Source organism: Phocoena sinus, chromosome 3, assembly GCF_008692025.1.
Source record: "Phocoena sinus isolate mPhoSin1 chromosome 3, mPhoSin1.pri, whole genome shotgun sequence".
NCBI lineage: Eukaryota > Metazoa > Chordata > Mammalia > Artiodactyla > Phocoenidae > Phocoena > Phocoena sinus.
The window spans coordinates 6,642,526-6,654,359 of NC_045765.1; the positions used below are offsets into that span (position 1 = coordinate 6,642,526).

The 11,834-nt window shown below is 37.4% G+C and overlaps 1 protein-coding gene across 1 annotated transcript; it reads right to left on the minus strand.

Moving 5' to 3' along the window:
* Nucleotides 1-5,576: 5,576 nt before the first annotated feature.
* Nucleotides 5,577-6,574, minus strand: LOC116750632 (olfactory receptor 18-like). The gene is made up of 2 exons (XM_032625521.1): nucleotides 6,263-6,574; nucleotides 5,577-6,035 (listed from the first exon to the last, which is right to left on the minus strand). Exons 1-2 carry the CDS (start codon nucleotides 6,557-6,559, stop codon nucleotides 5,577-5,579), a joined length of 756 nt encoding a protein of 251 aa, XP_032481412.1. The 5' UTR covers nucleotides 6,560-6,574.
* Nucleotides 6,575-11,834: the final 5,260 nt, after the last annotated feature.

Consider the following 11,834-nt stretch of genomic DNA (forward strand, 5'->3'; position numbering starts at 1 on the left):
AATACATGACAAGCATTTTATGTACATTACTCCTATTTTCATGGAAACCCATAAGGAAATGCTATTATCTATCTCCATTTTACAGATGAAGAAATCAATGGAAGCGTATTGTTAAAATGTTCATATTTCATTGAAATTTTCAACAGATATCATTTTATTTCAAAATCATTTATTGAACTTTATTTTCATTAATAAAATATCTCATTCTAGCAAATAATAAAACAGTAAGTAGAAAACAGTTTAATAAGACTACAAAAAAAAAAAAAAAAAAAAAAAAAAAAATAAGACTACAGTTTTCTTTTGATATAGTTAAGTATATCAATGTACAGGACATGATGTATGAAAAAACACAGAGATTGATGTGTATGTAGTAAAATTAGTGATTACCTTTTCCCAATTCCTCCTACATTCTGTGAAGGAAACAGGAATCTTTTCACATTCACTTTTTGACATGTAATTGAGAAATTTCTATCCTCACTTTTTTATCCCTTTATTATTTGTAGAACTTTTCAAACCCCACCCTTTATTCTATGAATCTTAATCGTGCAGTGACTATTAGAGAAACAGATTCCACTGAGGGTCCTGATAATAAGCACAAGGAAACCATACTTTTTTTTCTCTTTCAGGCATTCCTGGAGGTGTCTATAGAAGGTGAGGGTTCCAGGGAAGAAGAGAGGTACTGGATGAATAAATGTTAAATTGTCTTCACTTTTTGTCATAATGTAGTGAATAATTTATTCAGTGTTACACAAACTAGAGCTGTGCCTAGTCTCCACCTACACTGTGCTACCTTCTACTATATAGAAAAATGATATTTATCAGTCCATGACCTCAACCTGGTCAAGGTCTCATTGCATAAAAATAAAAATGTAATGGTCAGTCAGGCATCCAGGATAAAGTACTAATGGTATTCAATTAATTTGAAATATACCAACCTCATAATAGATGGTAGAAAGGATATCAACCTTTATTAATATCTTACCATGTGCATATATTATCTGCTTATTCCTAGAGTGCTTTAAGTTCTATGATTAAAAATGATTAAGAATTATACTGCATTGAGATTAAAAAAATACTGTCCCACAAGGTTAAAAATTTAGAAAGGTGATAGGGAAAATCAAATTTTCTGTCTGAAAAGTGCATTAGTTGAAACACTACACTGGCCTATTAATGTGGTGAATATGATAGTGTACACTTATTGATCCATTACTATGTCCTAAACACTATTCTAATAAGTACTTTGGTTACCTCCTCTCAACCACCCTCTCAGTTAAGATTTTTTTTAACTCTATTCTACAGACGAGGAAGTTAAACAGAAAGATGATTTGTATTATACCCAAGATCACAGTTTGTAATATCAGGTAACTTATGAATTCTGGAATGCTCACTTAAAATTAACTTCATTATCAGGAAGAGATCAAGATGGTGGAGTAGGAGGACCCTTAGTGCACCTCCCCCCATGAACACACCAAAAATACATCTGTATGTGGGGAGATTCTCACTGAAAACAAACTGGAAACTGTCAGAAACACTCTTCTGCAAACAACAACAACAAAACTGTAGAGAAGGACCCACATGAAGTTGGGTAGGAGGAAAGGAGAAGCGATCAGGTCAGGACCCGTGCCCCTAGGAGGGGACACAGGAAAGGAGGGGAATATAGTACAGGCTGGGATAATCTCCCTAGGGCGTGAGGGGTTTAAACCTCATATTAGACACCTCAGTGTGGGATCTGACACCGTGGAAACAATTCTCCCACCTTACACCTGTTAGACTGGCTATTACCCAAAAGCCAAAGAAAACAAATGCTGGCAACAATGTGTAGAAAAGGGGAATCCAGAGGCACTGTTGATGGGAATGTATAGCCACTGTGGACAACCATATGGAAATTCCTCAAAAATTTTAAATAGAACTGACATATGATACAGCAATTGCACTTCTGGGTATGTATGTCGAAAGGCGATGACAAAACTATCTTGAAGAGATAACTGCATTGCATGTTCATTACAGCATCTTCCACAACAGAAAAAAGATGGAAACAACCTAGTGGCCATTGATGAATGAAGGGATAAAGAAATGTGATATACTAATAGTACATACAATGCAATATTATTTAGCCAGGGGAAAGAAGGACAACCTGCCATTTGCTACAATATGGATGAAACTTGAAGGCATTATACTAAGTGAAATAAGTCAGACAAACAACTGTGTTATCTCTCTTACATGAGGAATCTAAAAATATTGAACTCATCAAAGCAGAGTAGATGGTGGTTGCCTGGGGCTGAGGGGTGATGGGAATGGGGAGATGTTGGTTAGAGTTATAAGATGAAACAGAGTCCAGCGATGTAATGTACATCATGGTGGCAATAGGTAACACTATGGTGTTTTGTACTTGAAACTTACTATGGGAGTGAAGGTAATGTTCAAACCCTAACAACAACAAAAACACAATGCTAGTTACATGAGGTGAAGGATGGGTAACTAACCTTCTTTTGGTAAACATGTCACAATAGATACATGTATCAAAACAGCATATTGTACACCTTAAACTTACACAATGTTATATGTCAATTATGTCTCAATAACGCTGGGAAAAAACACAAAAAACGCTGCTCTATTTTTGTTGGGAAACAGGTGCATCTACCTCTAGAAGAACGTCTGTAGTTATGTTCACCACTGTTCCAGAAGAATTAATGGAATGGGATAACAGCCAGAAAAGAGAACATGAAATGGTTTGTTCGGAAAAAGCTGTCCTGAATGACAAGGTGAAATGTAAGTCTAAATTATCCCATTTTCTAGTCATTTGGCAACATTTTAAAACTAAATCATTTTCACATTGTTTTTGAATCATTTAAATTCACACAATCTTGTCTTGCAAGTGCATTTATTACCATTTTACCAATAGTGAACATTATGGAAAGGCATTTCATGAATTCATAGAAAATGTAAGATTAATACTCAAGTGTGTATATTCTATTATAATATTTTCAGATTTAAAAATCCCTATGTTCATTTATCTTAGAAATTTTTATTTATTTATTTATTTTTAGCTTCTGCACAAATCTTTCTTTTTTTTTGTAACATCTTTATTGAAGTATAATTGCTTTACATTGTTGTGTTAGTTTTTGCTGTATAACAAAGTGAATCAGCTATACATATACATATATCCCCATATCCCCTCTCTCTTGCATCTCCCTCCCACCCTCCCTATCTCACCCCTCTAGGTGGTCCCAAAGCACCGAACTGATCTCCCTGTGCTATGCGGCTGCTTCCCACTAGCTATCTATTTTATATTTGGTAGTGTATATATGTCCATGCCACTCTCTCGCTTCGTCCCAGCTTACCCTTCCCCCTCCCTGTGTCCTCAAAAATGGAACTACCATATGACCCAGCAATCCCACTACTGGGCATATACCCTGAGAAAGCCATAATTCAAAAAGAGTCATGTACCACAATGTTCATTGCAGCACTATTTACAATAGCCAGGACATGGAAGCAATCTTTGAAAATTTTAAGAAGGTGCTATGTGAAAATAAAAGCTAGTAAATTTAGCGGAACATACTGGGAATTAAACCATGCACACACAAAAAAGCAATATTCCTTTGGCCCTTTCCAAGGTTTCTTGGCTATTTTTTAAGCTGCCATAAATGGATATAAAATTTTAAGATATATATTTATATAATATTTTAGAAATATTAATAATTTTAATGAGCAATATCTTTTCCCACTAAATAATTGTAATTCTCTTCCGTCACGTGCATTCCCTTCTTTAATATCTAAGATTGCCATCGATGCAGTAGTTGTTCATCCTCAGTTGGAAAATGCAAAGCAATAAAACTAGTTACGGAAAGCTTTCAGAAAGCCAAGATAACTACCACAAAAATGATGTGTGACATCTCTAAGGTTGGAAAACCATCTTGTAGAAAACAAAAGGAGCCCAAAGCCTGAGTTACCCTGACTGAAGACAGTGAAGCATGGTGAAGTGCTAATAACCAGGCTGATGCTAGTTAAAGGAAAGACCTCCCCATTCTGACAACATGATCCTTCGCAATCCTATAGTAATGTAAAAGAAGATAAATTTATTGTGATGACTTGGGTGATTTAATGGTCCTCAGGCATCATTAGAGCCACAGTGCAATAGGAAAAATAATACCAATGCCTATTTTCCAGTTGCATACCCATGCCTAAGAGGTATTATTGACAACCACCCATCTTACCTGTGCACATTTTGTAATCATGCAGTTGCAGGCACCTCACAACATACTTTTATAACTTGTGCTACAATATCAGTCAAAGTTCAGTCAAAAAAAAAAAGAAGCCAATTCGTTATTTTAATGAAGAACATTTAATATAGAGAGTTAGTTAAAGCATTATTGAGAGACTGAAAGGCAAGAAAGAACAAAGTGGTAACATAGTAATCATAACTGAAGGGAGAAGCTACTCCACCAAGGGCTTGAGGGGTATAAAGGGATCAGTTGAGCGTTTGGGGCACTAAGGCTTTTACAGACCACTGTTGAAAATATGTACAATGAGCACAAGATGGAACATAGAGCAGTGATTTCAAGCACCCCACCCCAAAGCAAGGCCCATGCGTATGATGTAGAGAAGCTATATGAAGAAAATAATCAGAAATAATGGAGAAGGCCTTCCCTGGTGGCGCAGTGGTTGAGAGTCCGCCTGCTGATGCAGGGGACACGGGTTCGTGCCCCGGTCCGGGAAGATCCCACATGCCGCGGAGCGGCTGAGCCATGGCCGCTGAGCCTGCGCGTCCGGAGCCTGTTGCTCCGCAACGGGAGAGGCCACAACAGTGAGAGGCCCGCGTACCACAAAGAAAAAAAAAAAAAAGAAAGAAATAATGGAGAAAACGCATTGCCTGTTACTACAGTAGGCTCTTCATATCTTCCCCCTTTGACCTCTGATCTCTTTCAGATCTTGGGCATTTGTCCATGAGCAGTTAGGACACAAGGCGTACAGGTCACCTTGGAGTGAAAGATCTGACTGGGATCATTAGTTCTCAACCTTGGCCACACACTAGAACCACCTGAGTGGTTTTTTAAATCCTCATGCTCAGACCACACCCAAGTCCAGTTAAATCAGAATATCTGGTGGTGAGACCCAGTGGTCAGTATTTTTAAGCTTCCCAGATGATTTCGATGAAAGCCAAGGTTGAGAAGCAGTGACGTGCATCCTCACACATAGCTGCATTCACAGATTGAAAAATAGAATTTACTATGGAGAATACAGAAGAGCTGTGGAAAACTTGTAAATTTTCAATATATTAAAGGGAAATTAGTCATTTCTGAGGATGTTGGGGCTACCAAAGATAAACTATAGAGTTTCCATAGATGTAACGAAATTCAGTCAAGGAGCAATTATGACACCCAGAGGATCCTAGAATTCTCCCCCAGTCACATTAAACCATAAAGAGAAGCAATATCCAGGTGTTAAGCTAGGAGAGGCATGAAGGTCATAAGAGCTACAAAAATGATGTGATGAGAGAGGTAGAATTTTCAGGTCTAGATGTTAATTTTGCTACATTTGCCAACCCACACTCCAAGTGGATGACACAGGTACTAAGATTAGAACGTTTTGCTGAGGAACCTCCACATGGCCTTTTTGATGTCTCTGTTCCTCAGACTGTAGGTGTAGGGGTTCAGCATGGGGGTGACCACAGTGTACACTACCGAGGCCACTGTATCCTTCCTGGGAGATTGTGAGATGGCTGAGCTGAGGTACACACCAAGGCCTGTTCCATAAAATATGCATACAACTGCCAGGTGAGAACCACAGGTGGAGAAGGCTTTATACATTCGTCCTGATGAGGGGACTCTTAGAATGGAAAAAAGAATTTTATAGTAAGAGAAAAAGATCCCTGAGAAAAGGAGAAAAGCGTAGGTGGCACCAAAAAAATACAGGACTATGTTATTGGTGAAAGTGTCGGAACAGGCAAGCTTGAGGAGCCGAGAAGTGTCACAGAAGAAATTAGAAATTTCCACATTCTTAAAGCAGGCAACTTGTAACACAATCAAATTGTGCACCTGGGGGCTTCCCTGGTGGCGCAGTGGTTGAGAGTCCGCCTGCCGATGCAGGGGACACGGGTTCGTGCCCTGGTCCAGGAAGATCCCACATGGCTCAGAGTGGCTGGGCCCGTGAGCCATGGCCGCTGAGCCTGCGCGTCCGGAGCCTGTGCTCCGCAATGGGAGAGGTCACAACGGTGAGAGGCCCGCGTACCGAAAAAAAAAAAAAAAAAAAAAAAATTGTGCACCTGGGAGTCCAAAAAGCTAACAAAAAATGACACCAAAACTAAAATGTAACAGAGGCGTGGGTTCCTGATGCTCTGGTAGCGCAGTGGGTGACAGATGGCCACAAACCTGTCATAAGCCATTGCAGTCAGAAGCATACCATCCATACACACAAAAAGGATAAAAAAAGACATCTGTGTCAGGCAGGCTTCATAGGAGATGACTCTGCTATGAGTTTGGATGTTCACGATCATCTTGGGGACAGTGGTGGAGATGAAACTGATGTCAACCAAGGACAGGTTGGAGAGGAAGAAGTACATGGGGATGTGGAGGTGGGGGTCAGAGGTAACAGCCAGGATGATGAGCAGGTTCCCCAATATGGTGACCAGGTACAAGGACAGGAACAGGATAAAGAGCAAAGGCTGCAGTTCTGGATCATCTGAGAGGCCTGTGAGGAAGAATTCTGAGACACTTGTTACATTTCCAGTTCTGTGTAGCTTAGACACCTTGGAAAAAGAAAAGACGGCTGGAAAAAAAAAGGAAACAAGTAAACGGGCATGCGGCACTGTGTCCATATTTTGGGTTCAAGCAATTCATTTCTAAGATCAAACACCTCAGCACCTTCAGCAATATTTCTCCGTGTGACAAATTCTATCTGCTTAGAACTGTTTCCTCATCAGTTTCTGTGTTTTTCACCTCTGTCTATTCACTCTTTCTTTATAAAACTTCACTGAAAAGTGAACGGAAACAAGAACATTAGAGGTAATACATTCATGATCTCAGTTAAATACAACCTACTTTAGAAATAATACAGAATGCGAAATTCCCTTCCCTCTTTATGAAAAAATATAATTTGAATTTAAGAAATTAAGCCATAAAAAAAGAAATTAAGCCATAGATATATAAATCTTATTTTACTCAAATAAAATTCTAGATATTTCTTTTATTTAGAATATTTATAAATCTCTATGACATGAGGGAGTGTGTCATCTGGATTCTAAATTAAAAATGAAGGTCCATAATCAGAAAACATTTTTATGTGATATTCAGAGTTTTATCATTGGTTTCTCTGTCTTCCCTCCTTCATGAAATAAGTAATTACTCAAATATCAGGGTTGTGTTTTAAAAGTTATTAAGTATATACTTCATATCTTTGACTTTGGTGGACTTCAAATTTTGATCCGTGTGGTTTACAATCATACAGCATTGGTGACTTGGAATGTGGTGTTAGTGTATAGAGCATTGTCAATGATTAAACGGTAATAAAATTTAAGGAACCCTCTTGAAATTTTTTATTTTATACAAGGTAATTTGTTTCAACCCAATACCATGTTGGTAAAATGTGTGATGTGTGAGACCACTTCACTTTTTGTGGACTCTATTCTGTGCTGGGATAGTACTAGTAGGATAATACTACTTCATTGTTTTCCTTTTTTTTCAATTTATTGAAGTATGATTGACAAAATTGTACATATTTGGGTTGTGCAACATGAAGGTTTTTAAAAGATGTTCAAAATGATGATTTAATACACATAGATATTGGGAATGATTACCAAAATCAAGTTAATTAACATATCTGTCACCTCACATAGTTTCTACTTGTGTGTTTGTAGTAACAGTTAAGCAGATCTCTCTTAGCAGATTTCAAGACTACAATACAGAATTATTAACAAGTCATCAGGCTGTATATTAGATCCCCAGAACTTATTCATTTTATAACTGAAAGTTTGAACCCTTTGACCAACATCTCCCCACTTTTTCTACCACCTCCTCCCCACAACTACAGTTCTAATCTGTGGTTTTCAGAATTTGATTTTCTTAGCTTGCAAACATAAGTGAGATCATACAGTATCTGACCATGTCTGGTGTATGTGTTTCAACAAGCATAATGTCCTCCAGGTCCATCCATGTTGTCACAAATGGCAGGATTTCCTTCTTTTTATGGCTGAATAATATTCCTTTGTTAATATATACACGCCACAGTTTCTTTCAAGAAAATGAAGAGTTCCCTTAAACTCCACAACCTCATCAACATTTGTTATGGTTTTTTTTTTCAATAATAGCCATCCTAACAGATGTGAGGTGATATTTGATTTAGGTTTTGACTTGTGTTTCCTGATACTAACTGATGTTGAGCGCTTTTTCATATACCTGGTGGTCTTATTCTCATCATAAACCCTCCTGTTTATGGAGGGTTTAGGAGTTCAGCACCAGGGAAGGTCCCACAGCTGGGTCTGAACCCAGCCTTCTGATGTAGATGCAGCAGATTTTCATGTCAATTCTTCCTGATACAGGGATTGCAATTCCTTGTCTTCTCCTACCTGAAGGTAACTCAGTTTAATTATTTTGGCATGTCACACTATGATTTAATCTAGAATTATTCAAAATAAGTACTGTAAACACAGTTGGGCAGTTTCCTTATCTATGAAATTATGATAATAATTGAACCTACCTAGTAAGAGTATTGGAAGAATATTTTTAATTATTAATATTGCTTAGACCAATGGTTTTCATCTCCAGTTGATTGGTAATTTACGTGTGCTTATTTTAAAGTTCACAGGTACCCTGGTCTCAGCCTAGGACCTATTTCAGAATCTCTGCATGTGCGTTTCTTGGTCACCCTAATGTCAAGCTGGACTTGATAAATACCACTTAGAATATTGCCTAACACTTATAAAAATTTCCATTAATATTACCTATTATTAGTCTCATCAATAACCAACACCTATTTTTAAATATAAACATTTAATAATATTTCCTTCAGATCTCAGCTTTTATAGAGATTTGAACATTTACTCATAAAAAGGGACTTTCTTGGTATCTAGCTCAATCCCATTCCTCTATATAACTGTCCCCCAAAAGCAACCATTGTCATGAAGTTGATGGGTGTATTTCCCTGTCAGTGCTTCTGTAATGTCAATGTTCATTTATGTATCTAAACTGCATTCTTAAAATCTTCCCTAAACAGAATACTACACATATTTCCTCTGAAATGTGCTTGTTTACCACAGCTTTGTGGCTAAGTCTCTTTGTGAAGTACATACAGTTACTTCAAACATTTACCCAATGCACAGTATTACGTAAGGGAAAACATCATTTACTTTATAAATTTATATTTATACATATAACAAATTTATATTTCACATATATTTAAAATGTAATAATATAATGTATTTTCACTATTAAATAAATATTTAATTTACATTACATATTTTATAGTATACTATAATTTATATCATTTTCTTCTTACAACAATCCTATGAAAATTCTGTACCTCGCTCATATGGTATCATACAAATGAGAATTTGTATATAATATGAGAGTGGTGGCTAGTTGTGCAGTTTCTAAGAATTGATGCATGTTCAGTTTTACTAATGTCGTCTGTATTTGTTTCAATGCAAATATCATTTTCTATCAACCACATCATCACTTGTTAAGATATCATTTGAAAATATTCCTGAGGTCTACCTTGTGACAATGTCATGATATCTGCACATGACATTTTCATCTTATGCAGGAAATTGTTTCAACCTTAGATTTCAAAACTGGACCGCACAACATGACTATTTATAGAAAATCCTATAATCCATCATGTTAGTGCCATTCTGGCCCCTGTGAACTACTGGTGCATTCCTGTAATTCACAGATAGACTCACTGAACCAAAGAGGATGAATCAATTCTTCTACCTTCATTTCACATTCTGAGCCAACAAACTAGGTTAGAAAAGAAACGCTATTTAGCTACAGGGGAGATGACTGAGAACTGGTGCAGGAATAAGCAAATCAAGGATTGAGTCCTGGATTTTTCACCCCATGTATGTGGAGTGTGTATAAATTTCTCCTCCTCTCTATGCTTCTGTACCTTCCTGGAAAAGAAGTCTAATACCCAGCACTACACCATGTGTGGCACTTAAGGGATATTTGTAACTTATAAATATTGGGTCATTTTTATAAAGAATGTCAATCATTATTGGGATAGTATGTTTATTAATTAAACATAATCCCCCCAATTTAATAATGTTTTATGGATTATATGGCAGAAAAGATCGAAGCCTTTCCTGGCTCAGGACACTGGAGCATGGAATGATATGAAATCCTAAAATGTGTCTCAGCCCATGCATTAAGATGTGTTGTCCCCTCCATTTCTGACTCTTTTTTCCCCATACTTATGAAAATTTCTGCAATGGCTTTTCAATGATTGAATCCTGCATACGCTATTAAATGAAAAGAAAACATGTCCCTTAGAAAGCCCATGACATAGACAGAAGCAAGCACTATTTTATCTTGTCTCTATTCCTATGCGACATTCTGAAAAAGATGAAAACACCAGCATGAATGGTCCACTGTGTGGAAGCTATATTGCCCACACGGTTTATTCAACACTTAACTGTTTTCTTTTCTTTTTTAATCCTTGGTGCCTCTTCTGTGCCAACAAGGTATGGGCTCTGGGGAATCAGAAATAAATGAGCCTCAGTCATTTCTTTTCATCTATGAAGAATGTACTTGTATAAAATAAAATAAAATGTCCTGTCAGGGTTGTAGGGAAACCATAACATCAGATCAACAGATATTTAAATCTAATGACACGAGCATTAGCTTTATCATTATTAGTAACACAATATCAAAAATGTATTTTGCCCTTTCTTTATGCATCCATCACATAGCTATTGCATAGAGGGCGACCATTATTTTTTTAGTCCTGATTCAGTGGGTTTGAATCAATGAGGAATCAACTCAGTTGAGAATACTAAGTCTCATGGATTCTAAGAAATTGTCCCATAACACACTAAGAATTAGTGGAGCATAGACGATTCAAAATTAAGTTTTGTTTTTTTAAACATCTTTATTGGACTATGATTGCTTTACAATGGTGTGTTTAGTTTCTGCCAGAGCCTCCGAATCAGCTGCTCCAAAATTAAGTTTTTATTCTCTAAGTTCCATGCCCTAAATGTCATTGTTTTCAGACTTTCTGAAAGTTTTAAGCAGAGGTACAGCAGTCTAACCACAGACGCATCTTGGGTAGATTTTTAAAACTGTTTTAATTTTCCTGCATAGGAATGAACCTTAAGACTCTGATTTTATGTCTCCTTTCATGACTGAGTCAGACGATTATAAGTACAGAGGAGAAGGTGGACAGGTGACATGAAATCCAGGAACAGGGTCAACAGAGACATCTACCCTGAAATGTCAGGTGCCAATTATTTCTATGACCTCACCTGTGTTCTTAGACATCCTTCCTTTAGCTGATGCAGCAAGTGCTACCTACTACCCTCCCCTGTGTCCTCCAGAAAACTCCAAGTAGGAAGGGCAAAGTGAGCAGGGAATCTCTACCAGGACTGACAGGAAAGTAACATGACTGTTTGGGGTGGCAGGGGGAAAACTGCCCAGATGCCCTGTGTCTGGACTCAGTCTGCCCAGAATGACTGGCTTCAACACTTTCTAACTCATGACCTGGTACCTGTTACATAAAATGCTGTGTTTCTTTCCTCTTACTATAATAATACTTAGGTGTGCACTTATAATTTGGGAGAAATTATGCAGGTGTAATCAAACAAGAAACATAAAAGTCATACCTCAGAGCCTGACACTTAGGAA